This window comes from Chrysemys picta, unplaced genomic scaffold (genome assembly GCF_011386835.1).
Source record: "Chrysemys picta bellii isolate R12L10 unplaced genomic scaffold, ASM1138683v2 scaf2, whole genome shotgun sequence".
Classification (NCBI taxonomy): domain Eukaryota; kingdom Metazoa; phylum Chordata; order Testudines; family Emydidae; genus Chrysemys; species Chrysemys picta.
The window spans coordinates 1,526,085-1,549,201 of record NW_027052709.1 but is presented as its reverse complement, the minus strand read 5'-3'; the positions used below and the strand labels follow the sequence as shown (position 1 = coordinate 1,549,201).

The 23,117-nt window shown below is 42.1% G+C and overlaps 1 protein-coding gene across 2 annotated transcripts in view; it reads right to left on the bottom strand.

The window, feature by feature from the left end:
* Positions 1-3,126: 3,126 nt before the first annotated feature.
* LOC135977523 (uncharacterized) overlaps positions 3,127-23,117 on the bottom strand; it is a 122,614-nt gene continuing 102,623 nt past the window's right edge. For both annotated transcript variants that reach the window (XM_065578794.1, XM_065578793.1), the window contains exons 2-3: positions 11,388-11,621; positions 3,127-5,412 (exon numbers count right to left, since the gene is read on the bottom strand). In XM_065578794.1, the coding sequence (XP_065434866.1) occupies positions 4,531-5,412; positions 11,388-11,582 (1,077 nt within the window). In that variant the 5' untranslated portion in view covers positions 11,583-11,621 and the 3' untranslated portion in view covers positions 3,127-4,530. The remainder of the gene's footprint in view (positions 5,413-11,387; positions 11,622-23,117) is intronic.

Sequence of the window (23,117 nt, the reverse complement as noted above, 5' to 3'; positions counted from 1 at the left end):
TTCACTTTTTAGGGGAATCCAAAAAGTGGGAGTAAAATAGGAGGTGTTAATCATTTTAGTTACCGAACAATATATTATTCACAAAGTTGTCATCCCTGATCCCAGCCACAAACGAGTGGCACTCAGATATGCTCAGGTCCCAGCTAGGGTGACCAGATGACAGAGGTCAAATATCAGGACGCGGGGGGGCGGAGCAAAAAAAAAAAAAAAAACAAGCAGGCGGCGGAGCAAAACAAAAAAACAAAAAAAAAATGCCGGAGCACAGGAAAAACTGAGAAATCATGGGCAGCTCCATGCCCCGCCCCCCCCCAGCTTGCCTCTGCTCCGTCTCCACCTCCCCCCTTGGGGAGGGAGGGAGGGGGGCAGCACGCAGAGCCCCCCCCCCCGCCAGAGGGACCTGCCAGGGGGCCAGGTGAGTCCCAGGCAGTGCTAGCCTTACCTGGAGCAGCTCCCCGGAAGCATCCAGCAGGCAGGTCCCGTCCCTCTGACTCCTAAGGTCGGTCAGGTCAGGTCGAGGGGGGCGGGGACGGGGGCAGGGGTGGGGGCTCGCTGCCGGCACAGCTCGCTGCCGGTGCCTACAAGCCCCACCCCTGCATTACACAGTGGAGACCTACTCGCCGTCTCTGTGCGTGCCTGGGGAGTGGGGCTGCAGCACTCTGCAGGCTCCTGCCAGCCGGCAGGCGGGTGGGCGCCGGGAGTTCAGCTGCGCTGCCCCAGGCCCAGGAAGAAGAAGTGAGCGGCGCCGGCAGCACCGGCTTGTGTCCTCCACCAGATGGTCCCCCGATATCGGGACAAAGTGCATCCCGACCAATGTAAGGTCGGGATGCGGGACAAGTCCCCTAAAATCGGGACTGTCCCGATAAAATCGGGACGTCTGGTCACCCTAGTCCCAGCTGTGTCCTGTGGGGTACCACCTTACAGAATCTTCACTACACTTTTATAGATTCCCAGGCCAGAAGGGACCACTGTGATCATCTAGTCTGACCTCCTGCATAACACAGAATGTCCCCGAAATAATTCCTAGAGCAGCTGTTTTAGAAAAACATCCAATCTTGATTTGTAAATTGAGAGTGATGGAGTATCCATCACAACCCTTGATGAATTGTTCCAATGGTTAATTCTTTCACCGTTAAAAATTTACACCTTATTTCCAGTCTAAACTTATCTAGCATCAACTTTCAGCCATTGGATCAAGTTATACCTGTCTATGCTAGATTGAAGAGACAATTATTAAATATTTGTTCTCCACATAGGTACTTTACAGACTGTGATCAAGTCAACCCTTAATGTTCTTTTTGTTAAACTAAATAGATGGAGCTCCTTGAATCTGTCACTAGAAAGCATATTTTGTAAGCCTTTAATCATTCACATGTCTCTTGTCTGAATCCTCTCCAATTTGTCAACAACCTTCTTGAATTGTGGGCACCAGAACTGGACACAGGATTCCAGCAGTGGTCCCACCAGTGCCAAACAGAGAGGCACAATAACCTCTCTCCTCCTACTTGAGATTCCCCTGTTTATGCATCCCATAAACAATAAGGAGTGTAACAGAAGCAAAGGACGTGGGAATGTCTTACAGGCAGCATCAATGTCATCGACCCAAGTATTTAACGGGAAGGAAGCACTTCTAAAATGCAGGTGGCTGAGAAAAGCGAAACACACTTGGAATGTCTAGTTGCTGGAAAATTCATTGAACAGAAATTTAATAGATAAGAATCCACTCTGTAAAATGTACACTTCTAGAGATGATTCAGTAATAATGGTGACATAAAAGTTTTATGGACAGCTTTAGCTGTCAGAATAGTTCCTACATTATATAAGTCAATGTTTAGTAGAACTTTCAGCAGACAAAGCAGTACCTCTTCTATCTACATAGGGAAAGCTTTGTCCAGTTTATGTTGTTTTTTTCCCCATGAAATAGTTCAGTCTAGGATCTATCTTTCACTAGAAATTATTTAGTGCCCTTTAGCCATTGACAGGGAAATATGTGTAAGTCATCTTAACCTCAACTTAAAACTATAAGTGCCTTAGAAGTTAAGATCCATATTTGTGTGACCCTGTTGGGCAATAAAGCTTCTACCTTCTAAATTAACATGGAGAATATACGTACTCAGAGTGTGAATCTGAGAGATTAAACCAATCCAGGGAAAGCATGGGGTTAAAATTAGAGAAGTGCAAAATAATCACTCTTTACTTTGTAGATTTTTTACATGTGAAATTGGAGATTTTCTGTGAATGGGTCCGCACTAAATTTTTGCCCAGTCAGGGACAGAACATTCTTTTCCCCAGAGTGTAACACGGTGAATTACATCTTGGGAAAAATTCCAAAAATCCACATAAAACATGCATTTGCTTGATGAGATGACAGTGTGTGTGTGGGGGGGGGGAGGGTGTTGCCTGTAGAAATCATTGCTCATTTGTGTGGGAAAAGCTACAATAAAGTAAGCCAAAACCACAAAATATTTTTTTATAGAACAAAACATATTTTTTTCTGGTTTATAGCTTAAAGTCCATGGGAGTTTTGCCATTGACTCGAATGGGAGAAGAAGGATAGGTTCACAGTATACCCTGATTTTCTTTTTAAAAAAACATTCATATAACTTTGTTAAAGTCCAAAATAAAATAAGGACTTGGCACTTTTGTGCAGCTTTCTCTTGACCTCAAGAGTTTGCAGCTTAGGCATGTCTTAATGAGTTCAATGTTTTCATTTAAAGTTTGTGGCCCAAGTCACAGGCATGTTGTAGTACTGGAAAGAAGGGGCCACAGGCGGTGCTACCATTCTTACTTACATATGATAGGATGCAGTCGGGTAGAGTGAGCAATTATAGCCAAACCACTATCACTGAGAAGCAGCATGGTCCAGAGGCTAAGGCACTGGACTGGGACTTTAGAGAGCCTAGTTCTGCGCCTATCTGCCATGTAGGCTTTAGCAAGTCACACACCTCTCCCCTTTCATCCTTTGTCTTTACGATTTAACTAAGCACCTCAGGGCAGGGATCAGTGGTTTCCCCAGGAATTGAAATTAGGGAGGATGTTCGAATTTACAGGGGGGGTGTCAGGGCTGATGAGGGCTGAGACTGTGAGGGTGAAGGTGGGCTGCATGGCACCATAGTAAAAACTGAAAAATGTTTCATGGCCATTTTATTAGATTTAACTCCTGTTTTAAAATCATCACACAAATTAAAGTTGGCTACTCAAGCCTTCTATGAAGCACTAAGTCTTCATCCTTCTTGGTTTCTTGTTATAATTTTGCACAAGTCTGTTAATGAACTTCTTGAACGCAATGCATTCATCTTTGGTGGCTTCTCATGTGCCCGGTACTTCCATTCCTTCAATTGATATGCTCATTAGTTCATTCACATGATCAGGCAGAAGGCGACTTCTTTCAGAACACAAAATTCTATTCAATGATGAAAAAGAACTCAGCTCAGCTGTAGCTGTTGTGACTGGGAGTAGCAAGAGATGAATTCCTACTTCTTTCATCCCAGGAAACAGAGCATAAAGATCGGGTTGAGCCACTAGTGATGATAAAAAAAGAAGTTGAAGTCAAATCTTCATTCATTTGTTGTATGATATTCCACTATGTGTTCAAATTCTCTATTCTGACCTGATCACATAGCAGCCCCCTTGCTGGTAGTGCCTCACTCCACTCAGCTGTTGGTGTTTTATAGGACAGGCATCTGTAAAAGCTACGTAGAGGTTGAGCAGAATCTAGAAGTCGCTGTTGTAGATTTTTAAGAATCAAGTCTGTGTACTTTTTCAGTTGTCTTAACAAACACTTCTAGTCTTCTTCACTTAAGGATTCAATATACATGCCTTCATTAGTCAATTTCTGGACTGAAGTCTTTGCTTCTTCCAGTACTTTTTCAATGGATAGCTCTCTGATTGATCCAAATGTAGCTTCTATTGCTGGACAAAGATCTACTACTGTTGTAGCAGATGCCTGGATGGCATTGTTTAATGACCCAAATGGTTTCAACAGTAGACTTACGAGAGAGAGAGAATGGCAATAGTCTGCTCTGAACGTAGTAGCAAAAGTAATCCACCAGCCTCACTACTTAGATCCATCCCATCTTGGTAGATACTTTCCAAAGCCTGTAATAACGGCTGGAGTAATTTTAAGACAACAGCCAAGGATCGCTCATGAGAAATCCAGCGGGTTTTCCCAGGTTGGACTAATTTGAACTTCAGTCCCTGTGTATTTTCTGTATTTTCCAAGATATTCAGTCTTTTTGGACTCTTGCTGAAATAAGAATAATGAAGACATTAAATGTATAGCTTTTTTAATGTCTTTGAAGATTCTGCAGCTCGTACTAGTGCTAGTTGGAGTAGATGGCCTCTACTGTGTGTATAGGAGAGATTAGGGTTACACTTTTCTCTGAGAAAAGCTTGTACTCCACCATGTCTTCCAGAGAAGTTTGCAGCTCCATCAAATGCACAAGCAGCCATCTGTTTGGGGTCCAATTGACAAGCATTTAACTCTTCTAAGATGTGGGTTGTCACAGATGCAGTCGATGTGTCTTCTATAACTTAAACATCTAGAAATGCATCTACTGGCCTACCCTTGATATCAAGATAACGTACACAATGACTTAATACTTGATGTCCATTTGCATCAGTGCATTCATCAGCCATGTATGCAAATTTTTGGAATGCGGTGAGAGAGTTCTTCACTTTTTCAACTGTTGAGTCTTTCACTGTTGCACCGCATGCTTCTAGCCAGTCAGTTGAGTTTCTTGCAGAAAGATAGTGAGCATTTGCTGGTCTTGTTCGGAACCAGTGTTCAACTTCAGGATGAACAAGTGACAGTGCACTTAACATTGGCCTCCAGTTTGTAGTGAGTGGTATCTCTTGCTTAAATAGAAAGTAGGATGCTACAGCCATGTTTGTTCGCATGAACTGTGTTGTGTCTCCAGCATTCTTAACAGCCTCATTAAGTACTTCTAAAATTGGCTTTGAAAGTGGGCTTATAAGGCTTTCTGCATGTTGATACACTCCAGAGGCCTGGTGTTTTGCAGCTTTTTCACATAGTTTGTCAACATCAGCTTTGCTGATCGGTTTGACAAACCAAGCTCCTCCACTTTTACCAATTATAGCATTGGGAAGCTTTCCTTCTTCGTAAGCTTTTTTGCAAGAGGTGCACCAGTAGCCATCTTTTGTAACTTCAATAAATGGGAACACTTTGACCGACAAACATCGGGAACTGCCTTTAGGTTTTGGAGACACTGTTTCTTTAGTAGGTAGCTGTATTTGTGCTTCGGGCTGGTCGGATGTAGATATACCACTTGAACCTTCAGATGACATGTTGATATAGTCCTGGTTCTTGATGTGTTCTTCACCTTGGTTAGTTTTTGAGGCCTTTGAGTGGAAAAATTGTTGTATTGTTTTTTGTCTTTTCATTTTCACTTTGACCTGCAACATATAAAAGAGATATGAAGAAAGTAAATGTTTTGTTAGGATAATGCAAATTTAACATAAGGATAATGCAGGTTACACCAAAACACATAACAGGTCTAGATTTCTAAAAAAAAAAAAAAAAAAATTTTTTTTTTTTAATGTATTTAATTTAAATTGACTTTTGAAAAGTAAGCCATCATGGGATAAGAGGGAAGTCCTCTCATGGATCAGTAACTGGTTAAAAGATGGGAAACAAAGGAAAGGAATAAATTATCCGTTTTCAGAATGGAGAGAGATAAATAGTGGTATTCCTGAGGGGTCGGTACTGGGACCATTACTGTTCAACATATTCATAAATGATCTGGAAAAATGGGTAAACAGTGAGGTGGCAAAATTTGCAGATGATACAAAACTATTCAAGGTAGTTAAGTCCCAGGCAGACTGCGAAGAGTTACAAAGGGATCTCACAAAACTGGGTGACTGGGCAACAAAATGGCAGATGAAATTCAATATTGATAAATGCAAAGTAATGCATATTGGAAAACAATCTCAACTATACACACAAAATGATGGAGTCTGAATTAGCTGTTAACACTCAAGAAAGAGATCTTGGAGTCATTGTGGATAGTTCTCTGAAAACATCTACTCAATGTGCAGCGGCAGTCAAAAAAGCAAACAGAATGTTGGCAATCATTAATGTTTCAATTCAAATTTCCAAACAGTCACTAAATTGGCATGTAACTAGATCACAAAACTGGGGGGGGGGGGTTTGTGGAAATTCAGGGGGGTGTAGGGAAATCAGTGGCAGGGATTGTTTCTTCCCATGTGTGTATCGAGCGTTCAGCACAACAGGGTCCTGTCCTTGGCGGAGGCTTCTAGCCACACAAATGAATAATGATTAAGCATGTATTAAGTTGGGTCACTGTTTTCCTGAAGAGATTACAGGTCCAATTCATGACTGCCCCTGAGCTCTGCTCAGGGTAGCATCAGCATTTTTCAGCAAGAGGATTCCCTAACTGGCCAGCAATCTGTTGAAGTCTGCCAGAAAACCACAGCTGCATGCACCTGTAAGAAGGGGGCCAGCGTTCATTCATTTAAAACATCAAATGTGGACACTTTCATTTTCAAAGGGAACCAGGGGTCAAGGGGCGTAATTGCCAAGTGATATTTATGGGAATGCTTTGGTTTCTGCAAGTAAGAATAGATGTATCAGGCATTGTTAGAGTCAAATAACCCAGTGGGTTGTGATTATTTTGGCTGATGTACGCAGAAGGAGCGTGTAGCATGTTCTGCTGAAAAGAGTCAAAGTCAGCCAAAAGGGATATGCTGAAAGGAACCAGAACTACAGAGACCAAAAAGGGAACTGAAAGTCCATTTACTCTCTGCTTTTGTGTGTTTTTTTCAGGTTACTGTCCCTTTTGACAATACTGATACTTTTAAGATTGATTTTTTATCACTGAAGCTTTTTCTCTCATCCTTCAGATGATGACTTCTCCAGGGAACTTGCAGTTTCGACTGCAAATTGGCTCGTCCATCCCACCAAGGAGCCAGGTGGATCTCTGCTGCTTTCTCCCTTTCTAGTTCAATGAGAAGCAACTAGGGCACTTGCTGTTCACAGAGTAGATTTCTAGTGCAACTTCATGGTGGGTCAGTGCTGCACTTAATTCAGCCAGAGTGGATAACACAAAGCTTCCATGCCACTGAATATAAAGTTATATCCATATAGGCGATATTAAATATTCCCCTTCTCAACCCACTGAGCCTAGGCCACAAATATTGGAAGCAGATGGGCATAAACACGTACATGGCAGACAGCAATCGGCTTGATCCTGTCATGCATGGGGGAAAATGGTGCTGTGTATACATATTACTAATTGATTGCAGTCTTCCCTTTGGATGATGGTATCACTGTGCAGGCATACTTGCTTACCATCAGCAAGCTCTGAGTTTCACTTCACAAAATTATTTCATATATTTTAATTGAATGCAGCAACCTGTGATCAAGAAAGTGAGGCTTTTAACTTAATCGTTGATCAGTTATTCATAAAAATGCTGCTTTTGCATCTTTCTTGTAAAACTGCTGATTTGTTTTGTTTTTATGTATGATAAAAAAATGGAAATTTAATGAAGCACTCTCTCCACACCTTAAAACTCTGTAAGGCTGTTAGATGGGATACGCTCAAATCATCAGAATGGGGCAAGTATCTGTTACATATTGTGGAACCACATATCCCATTAACACAGAGAACAGGTGATAGGCTGGTATAAATTTTAATCACATGAACATGGGACGCTACATTAATTACAAGCAGCAAAGTGATGAATTGACTATTTGGATTTCAGTCTCATCTAGCGGCCCTATTGTACATGAACTGGTACATGCATCTGACGTTGCTCAGAAATTTAAAATGTCAGAAGCAAGAAGTGGCAGGGTGCAGGTAAAAGTCAAAAATCACATGAAAAATGCAACTTACATGAATATCACCTGTCATATGTGTTGTATAATATATAGTATATTACAGACAGTACTACATTCAGTACTGCAGGAATAGCATGCAGTATAGTTAAGCTTGCCTGACACTTTCCATTATAAGACCCTGTTTTCAATTGCTTGTAACTTCGCCAAACTGTAACCATTCCAGGTGAAATTTTTAACTGGGTGTCTGTGTCAGGCTGAATTATTTTTTCCCAAAAAATCTTTCAGTAAAAATGATTCAGCCATTTCTCAGGAAAAAAAAACCCACTGGGAAAAAAATCTTACAACTGTATTAATTGAAAAGCTCTAGCACCTCCATGCTTTGAAGCATGGGCTAGAAATTTGGCAGGGGGTTTGGCTTTGTGTTAGGGATGTGTCTTTTGCTATCCACATTTGGCCTATAAAGCTTTGAAAATTCTCAGTTCACACCTGCTCAGTAAAAGCTTGTTAGAATTTGCCAGCTAAAATTCTCTAAAAATTCCCTGTGTTCTGAGCATGCTCATGTTCATGCTGACTGGACTGTGCATTTGCAACCCTCAGAGCAACTAAGCATGCTCCATCCCAGGGCTAAAGGGGCTGTGCAGGATTTTTCCTTGAAATTGCTGCTCCTGGCACTAGAATTGAGAGCAGGAATTAGAGAGTTAAGGGTCCTCACTGCCTCCCCAGAGGCACTCAATATTCCTTACAGAAACCTAATAGCCAGTATAATCCAAGCACTGCTAAAGATAAATGAGATGAAGGCTTTACTGAATGTGTTTGATAATGACAAAAATGCAATTGAAAAAAAGAGGTCACTTACAAACATAGTGCTCAATGCAACTTGCAAAGGAAGTCTAATGTTTTCAGTGAGTATTGGATCAGACCCATAGCTAGCCCTGCTCTCTGAAATGTCCCCCCTTCCTTGTTTCTCATTTATTTTAAATTCTCATCAAAGTGCTTGTATGGTAGATGAAAAGAATAGCAATTGAGAGGAAAAAATAAAATGCCATCTTTTGATATATAATATTGAGTTTTTATCCTTTCCCCTCTGGCACCCTGTTAATGTAAGTAACATAAAAAAAGTTTATGAATCTAATTTCAAAAAACCCTGCTCACATGCATTATCAATGAAGAATTTCCATGGCAATACCGCTTTGATCCTAATAATCTTATTTATAGGAGAAGCAGTTTTCATATTCCATTTGCAATCTCCCCAGATTACCATAACCATACATGATCAGTTGTTAAGATCGACTGATTGTATCTATGCAGGACGAGATATTTCACTTAAATATCTAAAATGTGAAAAGCTGAGTGAATTAAATGCTCATTCATGTTGGCATATTGACACCACAAGGGAGTGAAGGCCTCTACCGTATTTATCCACATAAATTGTGACACAGAGGCCCATTGGTGGTTCACTATTTGTGTCAGCAACTCATCAGGCCTGACATGCTCACTACACCTAATCTGCTGTTATAAGGATATATACCCCAAAGGTGGCATGTAATATTTAATTGGAAAACTAATAACTAGCTGATCATTAACATTCTTGTATGATGTATGTATGGTAATCCCACAAAGGACTTTATAGAAATATATACTGGAAATATGTGACTAAAAGGTGTTTAAACCAGTCACGTCAGGGGAAGTTGATAAACAGGTTTTTTTTTTCCAGATAAAGGAATGCGATTTTGCCTGTCTGAGTGTGTGTCTCATGTAAATTTAGCAAGGAGTGACCAAAGACAAAGAAAAACATATTTGCATGGCAGGCAAAGAAAACCTTCAGGAGAACAAGTGCCGGGGAAAGTGATCACTTAATCTCAGTGGGGGATGGTGATTGAATTCACCAGGAGGCCTTCCTGCCCCTTGAAGCAGGGCCAATGAACCTTGAGAGAGAGAGACTTTGCAAAGGTTTGCTGGACTATAAAGGGTTACCCTTCACCTGAGGAGACAAGAAAAAACAGTGCCTTGAACTCTCTGGGAATCCTGACTAAGAGCTAGTCAGCCACTGCTGGAAAAGACTGTTGAGGAAACTACCTTGGACAAAGCCAGCAGCTTGTTAAGTTTGCTCTTAGCCTTTAGAGTTTTTTTACTTTGGTTTGTTTGTAACCCTATCTCAGGGGTTCCCAAACTTGGTTTGCAGCTTGTTCAGGGTAAGCCGCTGGCGGGCCACGAGATGCTTTGTTTACCTGAGCATCCACAGGTACAGGTGCTCCCAGCTCCCAGTGGCTGCGGTTTGAATTCCCGGCCACTGGGAGCAGTGAGCAGCCATGCCTGCGGACACTCAGGGCATGGCTACACTTGCAGATGTAGAGTGCTTTGAGTTAAACCCACCTTCGGAGGGTGAAGTAGGGAAAGCACTGCAGTCTGTCCACACTGACAGCTGCAGGCGCACTGGTGTGGCCACATTTGCGGCACTTGCAGCGGCCACAGAGAGCAGTGCATTGTGTTAGCTATCCCAGCATGCAAGTGGCTGCAATGTGCTTTTCAAATGGAGGGTGGGGTGGAGAGTGACAGGGAGTGTGTTGTGTGTATGTGGGGGGAGAGAGAGTGGGTTTTGGGGGGGAGAGGGGGACTGAGAGCATGTCAGCATGCTGTCTTGTATGTTCAGACAGCAGCAGATCCCCGCTCTCCCCTCCCCCCACCCCGTCTCTCTCTCTCTCACACAGCAGTCTACAGTAATGGTTTGCTTTGATATCCGCATTCCTGCAGCGATTCCAAAACAATGACAAGAGTAGCCACTTGAATTAAGGGGATTATGGGACATTTCCAGAGGCCGATCAGAGCGCAGTAATGCGACACCTCGGTCACACTGATGCCCAGGCATTTCACCCGAGGTGCACCAAGCATTATGCTTCTCGCTGAGGTAGATTACCAGGAGCACTCTAGCCATGGAGTCAGAGCGCTCTAAGTGCCTTGCCAGTGTGGACAGGTCATGAGTTAGGGCGCCCGGGGCTGCTTTAATGCACTCTAACTTGAAAGTGTAGCCAAGTCCTCAGGTAAACAAAGTGTCTCGTGGCCCGCCAGGGGCTTACCCTGAACAAGCCACGAACCAAGTTTGGGAACCCTGCCCTATCTTTATCACTGATACTTGAACTCACTTTAAACTTCTCTAGTTAATTGAATCAACTTATTTTACTTTGTATCTAGTGCTTTGATTGAATTGATGTGATGCTTAATGCCACTGAAAAACACAAGCTGCTGTTTTTGTTTCTTCAAAGGAGCAGCAAACCATTACTGCTGTGAATGTTCCAGGAGAGGGCTGGACACACCACAAAGACAGTTTGGGGGAAATTTGGGTTGGGAGGCGGATGTTGGAGTCACTCTGCAAGCAGTAACTGGGCAATGAAAGCCAAGGTGTGACCATGCATTCAGGGCTCTGAATCACAGCAGCAGAGCATTTAAGGCACTCAGAGTTTCAGGGCAGCTGGTGAGAACCTCTCATTGGTCTAGACTGAACCTCAGAATGTCAAGTTCAATATAGGAAATGGCGATGGAAGAACCCTTACACTGTCCTACCAGTGTCACTCACCCTTGACTTGCAGGGACATTGCTTAACTCTGAAGGGTAACTTCTTAGTACCATGAGTGTTCTCATCTTTTCTAATGACTGTGCCCACAATTGCTCCAACTGATGACAGAAGTGTTGCTGTTCTCACTGAAGTGTGGGAAAACAAGGCAATAAGTGGGATGGTCCAGGTGACACTGATATGTGCTTCGAAAGGCATATTTCCAGATTATCTTGGAAGTGATATTGTTATTGGTTCCTGTGGAGGTAGAGAATATAGAGAGCATTTTATACAAATTATACCCTGTAATTTTTCTCACAGACTAAAAAAACCCAAACACACACTCATTGAAATTTGAGAGCCTTGCAATGTGTGCAGACGTTCTTTGCTAGGAGCTCTCCCTACTAGAAATATTTGCAAATTCTAAATCTCTTTCATTAAGATAATTAATTGTCTGCCACCAAAGCCTCTACAAAAGCAATGTGGATCTGTCGAACATGTATTCACCCAAACAAATGGCATTTGGGGAGACATCCTCAGCACAAAAAACTGTTAGAGAAAATTAAGACTGATACCAGAGGTGAAGGGTCAACAAGTGTGGATCTGGAAGAATAATATATGGACTAGAAAAGTACAAGAAACTCAGCCCAGTAGGCAGCAAGGGATCAGATAGCATATCTGGAGAGTGTAATTAAACCAGAACTGTATGACTGTATTGCATTTAGTTTTGATAATTATTAATGTATCCTTTATATCTTGCCTCCATAATACATACTCCACCCCATTACACACAGAGAAGGCTCTAATAATTTGTATTCTGCTTTAATCTTAGCATAAAATCCAAGTTTGATTTTACAGCTTTAAGTGCATCAACTCCTTTCTACAAGTTTGTGGCCCTGGGAGCAGGTCTTAGGAAATTCATTCTCTTCCCCCTTTAGGCAGCTTTTAGAATCATCTCTCCTGCCCTGATATCTGCCAAAGCCAAAATAAAAACTTCACTGGCATCCTGAATCATCCATCGGTGAAGAGTCCCTTCTCTATGCATTTTAGGTTTGTAAAATGCACTTGCCATCCTAGGCTCCTGGACCATGCACACAAAATGAATCCATAGAAAAAAGGGTAGTGTGGCCTCTAAAGTGGGCAGAACCCAAACCAATGTATTAAATTGCACCAGAAACAGAACAGAAGGCACTACAGATCAGGAAGTAGAGGTGTAGTGGACTCCCTATGGGAAGCACCACTAAGCGTCCAGGTAGTTATTCTCCATTAACCTAAGTGACCGACTGGCCTCCAGGGCTACCCCATACGGCACACATTAGTCATCCAAGTTTGATATTAATGTTCAAAAGTTGATTGCATATCTAACTAGGTCATAGCCCTTAAAACAAGTTGGGAGACCAAGAAAACAGATCTTCTTGGCTGTCCCATTAAGTTCTGTAGTTTCCACTGATGTAGCGCTTTTCACACCACATCTGAGGAAACCTGTTTGACAGTGCTGTGCACCACCTGCATTGCATGTCCCCGAATTTACAAAAAATATGGTTCAACTGGCAGCCCAAGGGCCAGATCTGGCCCATGGGATGATTCCGTCCGGCCCCTGAACACGCATTGTAGAACAAAATGGTGTCCTCTGCACAGTGTGACATGACATGCACCATATATGCAAGGTCAAGCTTCATGAAGGATGCCTTTTTGTGGAACGTCACTAAAAAGGTTGGACCACCTAACACATTCAAAGAGTAAAATAGAATCATCCATGACAGAACAGAGCTAGCCACACAAACTCTTCACCTAGATGGAAAGTTTAGTGCAAAAATTTGTTCACTAAGAAGTTGTTCCATGCCTTGCTAAAAAGACCATAGCATGCCACTGCTGTTTGAATTGTTCCCCCTGCATTCTTCTTATACAGACTCACCTTTGTAAGACATTTCCTGTTTTCATTTGGATTTAAAACCATCTATAGCTTCTTATGTTATATGCAGCAGGGACAACAGGTGTTTGGGAGGTTTGTTACAGTGGTGAGTTTGTGAGAGAAGAGCAACTCAATAGTGGTACAGCCACCTCCCTCCGATCAGTACCACATAACCTAAACACATCACTTTAATCTCTCTTCCTTTTATCCTTTGGTGTTTTGTCCTTGATTTGCTGCTAGTGAGGTCAATGACCCCCATTAATATTAGACTATGTCATGTCCATCAGGAGTTCCAGTCAAGTGCAGCTACCCCCCATAAAGCCAGCCTAAGCACTCTAAGAGTGTTGACCAGAACTTGATTTACTGCATTTTTTACTTTCCAAGTACAATATCTGCCTTCATTTTTACACAGAAGCCAATGGGCCTGTTGATATATAGAATATCAATTAAAATCTCTTAAACAATAAATAAAAACAATACTTAACACACAGAACAAATTCATACAATAATCTTAAGATTACCATGCACATAATAGCACCATACAAAAGCTCATGAAAACAATATGTACTCTTTAGCTCCAGTAACCGTATTACTGGAAATAGATTCTCTACAATCCTCCTTCAAACAGCCATTTAAACCCCAGGCTTAAAGAAGATTATGCTGTTTGCTGATTTAAGCTGAAAGGGAAGCCTGCTCCAGTCATCTGGAGGCTCCAAAGGAAAACGCTCATCTGCCAAATTCTCTCTTTATCCTAATACAATGTACAGCATCTAAATTGTGGTGATAAATCTCAAAGCAAAATCATTCTCCTGTCCAAGGTAACATTTAAGGCAGTTTCTGGGATTTATCAAGCATTTCGAGGGATTGTTTTAACTTTGGTCTAACAATGATAGGATCTTGCCTGCTCTGCCTGATCCGCTAAAGATGTTTTATTGTAATGTTAATACTGAACCTTTTCACATGCCTCCCTAAAAACAAGGATCACTCACTCTCTAAGGGAATAGGCAATTGGCCAGTGGAAATGGATGGTTTTATATGATACTGGATTAGGATTCAGGAGATCTGGTTCAATTCCGAACTCTGCAACTCACTTCCTACGTGACCATGGACAATCACTTGGGCCCAGATCCTCAAAGATATTTAGGCCCCTAACTCCCCTTGATTTCCATGGGAATTAGGCACCTACATACCTAAATACATAGATCTGGGCCTTAGTCCCTCCACCTCACTTCCTCATGGAGATATCCTATCTTCTAGAACTGGAAGGGACCATGAGTCCAGCCCCCTGTCTTCACTAGCAGGACCAAGTACTGATTTTGCCCCAGATCCCTAAGTGGCCCCCTCAAGGATTGAACTCACAACCCCGGGGTTTAGCAGGCCAATTCTCAAACCACTGAGCTATCCTTCCCCCTATCTGTAAAATGAAGATAACAAGCGTTCTCACTCCACACCTTTGTCTCATCTATTTCGACCGGAAGCTCTCAGGGCAGAGAGAGCCTTGGATTATGTATTTGTACAGTGTCTAGCACAAGGGGCCACAATCTCAGCTAGGCCCTCTAGCTGCTATTGTTGTACAAATAGGCAGTAATGTCACATTGCCAATTAACTTCCTATACTCTGGTGCGATGACTCTCAACCTTTCCAGACTACTGTACCCCTTTGAGGCGTCTGATTTGTTGTGCATATCTCCAAGTTTCACCTCACTTCAAAACTACTAGCTTGCAAAATCAGACATAAAAATACAAAAGAGTCGCAGCACACTAGTACTGAAAAATTTGCTGACTTTCTCATTTTAACCATACAATTATAAAATAAATCAATTGGAATATAAATATTACACTTACATTGCAGTGTATAGTATACAGAGCAGTATAAACAAGTCATTGTCTGTATGAAATTTTAGTTTGTACTGACTTCCCTGGTGCTTTTTATGTAGTCTGATTTAAAACTAGGTAAATGTCTAGCTGAGAAGACCTCTGCATACCACTAGGGTGACCAGACAGCAAGTGTGAAAAATCGGGACGGGGGTGGGGGATAATAGGAGCCTATAGAAGAAAAAGACCCAAAAATCATGACTGTTCCTATAAAATCGGGACATCTGGTCACCCTAGCATACCCCCCACGGGTACATGTACTTCTGGTTGACAACTACTGCTCTGGTGGATACAGTGAGTTACACAGGCAAAATGAAAAGATGGTCTGAAAGAAAAGAAAGAATATGTTGCCTCTCACATTACTCCACTGCATGTTCCTCTGTGGTTCATACTACTTCATACTATGGCAAAGATGCTGAACACTGAGAAGGCCCTGTGCAGAGCATTCCTGCCCAGTCATTTTTCAGGTACTTTAGATACCAAGTCCTCCGCATATACTGGTCATGCCAAATAATTACTGAGTACTCTAATGACCACAGACCTTTTTTATTCCTGTTACCCACAGAGTTTGGGTATTTTAATCCCAGTGCCTAACCTTTATTGTCTACTATCATCAACAACATTTGACAAAAGGCAACAAAACCTATTAGAATAATACACTACATCTGATTTTTAAAACAATGCAGTTAATGCAGCATTATGCCAGGCAATATGACACAATTTACACATTTAATCATTTAATGCTCAGCACTTCAAACTTCCATTCTATGTGTAATTTCATATGTGAAATTATTTATCAATAGGAGATGGTTCTACTTCAAAACAAGTAAAAATACAATTAGATGCAGCAGGGCAGAATAAATTTCTCATAGTAATATGGTTAGAGCAGCGTGTACAACCCTTCTATAAGACCTTATAGTGAAGCTCAATTCTCATATGACATAATGCCTCTAAATATACCACATAATTAGCAAAATTACATAGTTAATGAAGGGAAAATTAATGGAGCTCTGTAACATTTTATAAACCTGTAAGAACAGCTACTTGTCATACATCACTAGGAAGTAATTGCAGCAGAGTCAATTGCATGAACTCATTAAGCTTTTAACAATGCAAACTGGGCAAGCTATTTCCCAAAGAGAATCTCTTCCAAATGTGCTGCTCACTGTGTCCCCAGGCTCCATGGGTGTAGGGGAACAGATTTCAGGGCTGGCACTAGATAGACCTTCTGCTAAAAATTTCCATTGCCCAGCACAAAGAACTTGGGGAACCCAAGCTGTTTGGCTAGAGAGCGAGACTGAGTTTTGCCCTAGAGCAAAGTGTACTGTACCATCAAACAATTGTACACAAATATTGAACATGATGTCCTAAAATCTGTTATGTTCATATAGAAAAATGTATAGAACAAGCCGATTGACTGGGTATCATTGCTGTGTTTGGGAATGCTCCAGCGCAGCCCTACAGTATGTATTTAGTTCTGTATACCCCTGAAAAAGTTAACTTCTGGTCTGTTTAATGTGAAGGTATGTAATGAAATACAAAGGTCTTAGTTCAGTTGACTCAAATTTATCTCTGTTTTTTAAACAAATTATTCAGAGATAAATGGTATGTCTATGCTGCAATGTAAGCCCAGTGTTAGTGGGACTGGAGCCTGAGGTTGAAAGCCAAGGGCTTGAGCATCCACACTCACTCGTGACCTTAGGTTAAAAATTTGAGCCTGGGCCCCACACCCAGGCTTCAGCATCCACACTGCAGTACACAGACTTGGCTCAAAACTATCATAACCCCGACCTCCTATAGCCCTCCCAAAATGTGGCCACTCTAGTCCTTTGTTCATGGTGCAGTGTGGGAAAACCTGACTGTCCACCTTGAATGTTACAGGAAGTTGTTGCACCTGGCAACACATCCTGCCAAGCTGTCTACATGCTCCCGGCAACCGAAGCCAGAAACATGGAGGCATCACCATCTGAAGAACTTCTCTTCCTTGTGCTTTCACTTCTAGTTCAGGAAACAGGCAGAGCTTCCATAAGATGCCGATGGAGATTTTGGCAGCGTTTTCTGACCTACCGAATGTGCCTGATGGAGGAGGACAATGACAATACAGACACAGAAGACTTGCACTGGCTGATGCTGCTGACTATTCTCACTATAGTCACATATGCCCCCTATGTCAGTGCTTCTGGAGAAGGGCCACAAGCACAAACTGGTGGGATTACATCATCATGCAGTGGGTCCAGAACTTTATCATGAAGAAAGCTAAATTTCTGGAGGTTTGTGAGCAGATTGCCCAGACCCTCAAGCATAATGGGACACGTGTGAGGGCAGCCATCCTGTTCCAGAAATGGGTTGCCATAGCTACCTGGAAACTAGTTACTACAGACTGCTACAGGTCTATTGCTAACCAGTTTGGTGTTGGAAAGTCAACTGTGGGTAAAGTAATGGCAGTGGTTTCTGAGGCAATCAGGTGTGTGAGTTCCCCAAAGATGGTGGATTTAAACAATATTCCTGAAGTAATTGCTGGCTTTGTGCAAACACGGTTTCCAAGGTGTGCCAGGAGCCATTGAAGGGACTTGTGCTCAGAGTTTGCCCTCCTCAAGTTGAAATGAGTAAATAAACCGCAAAAGGTACTGCTCCATTTTTATGCAGACCCTTGTGGGCCACAAAGGCCAATTTATGGATGCTAACATCAGCTGCACTGGAAAATTCACTGAGGTTTTCTGCCGATATGGAGTCTACTTTCATGGACAGGCTGGTATATTATTCCCACCAAATGACATTGTCATAAAGGACGCTGCTGTCCCCATTGTTATTCTGTGGGATCCTGCCTTGGCTTATGAACCCATATCCTGATCTCAGAGGGCCTGGCAAAAAATTACACTCAGTAGGTGCAGAATCTTGCTTGAACGTGCATTTGGCAGAGTTGGATTCCAGTGTCATCCATGCTGTCTGCATTATTGGGCCTTGTTGTGCTCTTCTCTTCATAATCTCTGTGAAGCCAGAGGTGAGCCGTTTGCCCCAAATGGACCTATGACTAATGGATTTCTGATCCGGTACACTCAGCCAAAAAGTGCATCAAATCACAGCTGGAACAGGATGCACCCAGGAAACAGATATCAGGGAAGATCTGTACTTCCTTATTATGGACTTGCATGGGCCAATGGAAGAGGAGAATAGTAAATTTGTGAATGTGTTTGTACAGCAATGTTTACAGTAAATCCTGCAATGAAATGTTACTGGTACTGTATGCAGTGAAGGGGAGAGTGTTGATTTTCATGATTTTTTATTATGGATGAGCTCTCTGCTTATAAAATGGGGGCTGGAGAACTGTACATATACATTAGGGATAGATGTACATAGCTATATTGAGAAAATGTGTTGATACAACTTACTAGTTGCGCTTTACCATGCGTTTCTTTATTATTCAAAATACACCTTATAGGATGTGATGTAGTGGTGGCAATAAACTTTCTTAATAAAATAAAAGCCCTTATTTGTGAACATGGCTGTTGTGACGTTGCACCACATAATGCTTTATATAAATATGCTTATAAGTATAAATATAACATAACTGGATTATGTTTTATGCTACATATGCCATGTAACATGTCTCTGGAAAGGTTATGATCTACTGCATGTATTTATTCTATTTGTATGCATGTATCATTTTTGTATTTGAAGTTACGAATATTGGCTATGTACTTGTTTGATTTTAAGTAGCCTCAGTGAAGCATTTGGTCAGCTTCTTGAGAAAAGACTATGCTCAGTAAGTGCCCAATCAAGAAACACTCAAGCTGAAAATGGACTTTGAGAGACACCAATCTACATCTGAGCTTTCCTGGGAACGTTCAAACTAACATGTAGGCAATGGCGTTGGCCTGTAAAGAACTGAGTCATGCATGGACATGTGACTTGCCCATGTGACTCCAAAACTCCATCTTGTAGCTGTGATTCTGCATAGGAGAACACAATGGGTTTCCACCCACAAGAGAGACTATATAAGGCCCTGGGAAACCCCTCTATTTTGTCTTCAGCTGGCTCAAGAGATAGCCTCTCCACCCCAAAGGATGCCTGAAAGAAACTGGAACAAAGGACAGTAACTACAGGGGTGTGAGTGATTGCTGGACCCAGACTAGTCTAGTCTGTAAAAGAAGCTTATTGGAACACCTCTGAGGGTGCATTTACCTGCATTTAGTTTCTTACTGAATTAGGCTTAGACTTTCATGTTTTTGTTTTATTTTGCTTCGTAATTTACTTTGTTCTGTCTCTTATTACTTGGATCCACTTAAATCCTACTTTTTATATTTAATAAAATCACTTTTTACTTATGAATTAGCCCAGAGCAAGTATTAATACCTGGGTGGCCAAACAGCTGTGCATATCTCTCTATCAGTGTTATAGAGAGCAAACAATTTATGAGTTTACCCTGTATAAGCTTTATACAGAGTAAAACAGTTTTATTTGCTGTTTGGATCCCATTGGGAACTGGGTATCTGGGTGTTGGAGACAGGAGCACTTCTTAAGCTGTTTTCAGTTAAGCCTGCAGCTTTTGGGGGACGTGGTTCAGACCTGGGTCTGTGTTGCAGTGTCTGGCTAGCGTGTCTGGCACAACCAGGCAAGGTACTGAGGTCCCAAGCTGCCAGGGAAAACGGGCTCAGAGGTAGTCCCAGCACATCAGGTGGCAGTCCCAAAGGGGTTTCTGTGACCCAACCCATCACACCTGTATTAAAAAATACCTAATATTAAAGCATTGCTAGGTAGGTCAACTGCCATTAGAACACCAAAATAGTGATAAGCCAACACTACAGCCAGTAACACAACAAAGGCCATAAACCAAACATTGAATAGTGCAAAGGAGTCCATACAAAACCCCTAGTTTTGCATGTCCCCTGCCTCCCCCATTCTCCTTTCCCTTTTTTGTGCATTTAGTGTGCACTTGGCCTGCTGCATGGGGGCTTGCAAGGGGGATGGGGCCTGCAAGATCCAGTTACTGTTAAGTCCTGGTTGCAAGGGTCACCCAACCATGGAATTTTTCAAACTTTTCCTGGACTGCAATACATAGAGGGGACTCAGGCTATGGTGTGGGCACCACAGGCACCTGTACCCATGCAGCCAGTAGCACAACCAGCCTCTCAAACAGGCCTTTCTGTCTTCCTCCCTCAGCAGATGTTCCTGTTCCAGAAACTGCACTGCAAGTCTCTACTCACACACTGCAATTCTGTCCTCAGGCTCTGCAGCCTGCCTGTGCCTTTCTGCTTGCCATGAATCCTTCTCCCTTTGGTATCGCACCTGCTTGTTAGTCTTGTCCAGAATGTTCATCACAGAAATGCTTCCTCTTGAACTGGTCCATGACAGGCTGGAGACCCAGGCTTCAGCTGGAGCGTGGGCAAGCTGCTGAGATACAAGGGGCTGTAGATGTTGAAGGACCCAAGAGAAGATATCAAACAGTCCTTTATTGCCTCAGTAATTCCTAAGAAGGTTTCACTTCATCAGCAAAAGTGCTTTATGAAAACTGAAGGCCAAAAAATTATACTTTGCAAAACTGAGCCTCAATACGCTGCTGCCCGTGTAATAACTTCTGCATTTGGGTCATAAACTGGAAATCCCTCTTATTCCTAGATTAATAAAAACAAACATGGAGCCAAACACTTTCCTGGTTCCAGGGCTACATCTGCCCCTTTTGTTTTGCTGCTGGTTCTGGGGTGGGCTGCTCCTCGGAGGGAGGTATCAAACAGCTCTATCAAAAGCTTCCTTGGGGACTGGTTTCAGCACCAGAGTCACTTCGGTAGCCGGACTGGACACCTGCTGGCTCCCATCCATTCCGATAGTAGATTCTGGGATCATAAGGTCACCCATCCAGGTTGAATAGGCCATCGTGAACCATTTATTTTGGTGAGAAAATGGGAAGTGAGCTCTTTTGAAACTCTCGCCCCTAGGACCTGATCCAAAACCCATTAAGTTCAATAACAGACTCCAATTGACTTGAGTGGGCTATGGATCAGATCCATAATGCAAGAGGAAGTATATGCAGTAACTGCTAATCTCCGTCATTTTCACAATGCACCTGCATGACATTCCTTGTTGCCATATAGTAACCTTCCAAACTGTTACTATAGGTATCTGGAAAATCCTACTTCATACAGACTTATGACAGACAACCTTAAGCTTTGGTTAACCCATTTCAGTGATCTGCAGTCTGTACTTTATCAAGTGGCTACAAATGTTTTCCCAACTATCCTGCATTGAATCCTCCGTTCCCAGGGTGCATATGTTAACAAGACAGGAGAGATGAAGGATCAGGAGAGTATTTGTTTCCATTTCAATAGAAATCCTGTCTCCCAACCAATAATAACCAAGAAGGAGGCAGCCCCACTGGGAAAACAAATATCACTGTAGTAATAGGTTTGTATTTTGCTCCTGGAAGCAATATTGATCATTCCTTATGGAACAGCACTGGGGTCAGCTGGTCAAAATTATTCTAATTTGAAAACCCTGTGAAATTTCAAAATTAGAAAAAAATGGGGAAAATTTAACAATTTTTGCCTTTAAAAAACCCCCACACCAGTTCTGTAACACTGGTCTACAATTTTTGAGAAGTCGTCTGCTTCAGAGATAAAATGTGCTATTTATTATGTATTTTTATGTGCTGAATTCAAATATGACAATTAAAACAACTGATTGGCTATTGTTTCTAAGATATTTAAGTTTTTACATTTTATGTCTATGTATATTGTGTAGATAGTAGAGTTTTAATCATAAATTGTAAACCTAGGTCTTTTCATGTGTTTATGGTTGCTTTACAGGATAATATTTTACCTGTCCTGTTTATGTAACATTTTAAAAATCAGCAAAAGGGTTATATAAATCAAATTTATTATGAAACAAAAGGCAAAAAACTATTATGTACATAGTTCAGTCCTATTTAGTGTCTACTCGGCGCTTCTTGGCTTGTCTCTTGTATTCATTAAATGGAGCATCTCTGGTCACTGTCCAGCAATAGTCTGCAAGCACTGATGGGCTCCATTTGCCCTGATAGTGTTTCTCCATTGTTGCAATGTCCTGGTGAAATTGCTCGCTGTGCTCGTCGCTCACTGCTCCACAGTTCGGTGGAAAAAAATCTAGATGAGAGTGCAAAAAATGTATCTTTAGTGACATGTTGCAACCAAGGCTTTTGTATGCCTTGAGGAGGTTTTCCACCAACAACCTGTAGTTGTCTGCCTTGTTGTTTCCGAGAAAATTTATTGCCACTAACTGGAAGGCTTTCCATGCCGTCTTTTCCTTGCCACACAGTGCATGGTCAAATGCAACATCTCGAAGAAGTTCACGAATCTGAGGACCAACAAAGACACCTTCCTTTATCTTAGTTTCACTTAACCTTGGAAATTTTCCACAGAGGTACTTGAAAGCTGCTTGTGTTTTGTCAATGGCGTTGACAAAGATCTTCATCAGACCCAGCTTGATGTGTAAGGGTGGTAACAAAATCTTCCTTGATTCAACAAGTGGTGGATGCTGAACACTTTTCCTCTCAGGCTCCAATGAATGTTGGAGTGGCCAATCTTTCTTGATGTAGTGGGGATCTCTTGCACAACTATCCCATTCGCAGAGAAAACAGCAGTACTTTGTGTATCCAGTCTGCAGACCAAGCAAGAGAGCAACAACCTTCAAATTGCCACAAAGCTGCCACTGATGTTGGTCATAGTTTATGCACCTCAAAAGTTGTTTCATGTTGTCATGGGTTTCCTTCATACGGACTGCATGACCAACTGGAATTGATGGCAAAACATTGCCATTATGCAGTAAAACAGCTTTAAGACTCGTCTTCGATGAATCAATGAACAGTCTCCACTCATCTGGATCATGAACGATGTTGAGGGCTGCCATCACACCATCGATGTTGTTGCAGGCTACAAGATCACCTTCCATGAAGAAGAATGGGACAAGATCCTTTTGACGGTCACGGAACATGGAAAC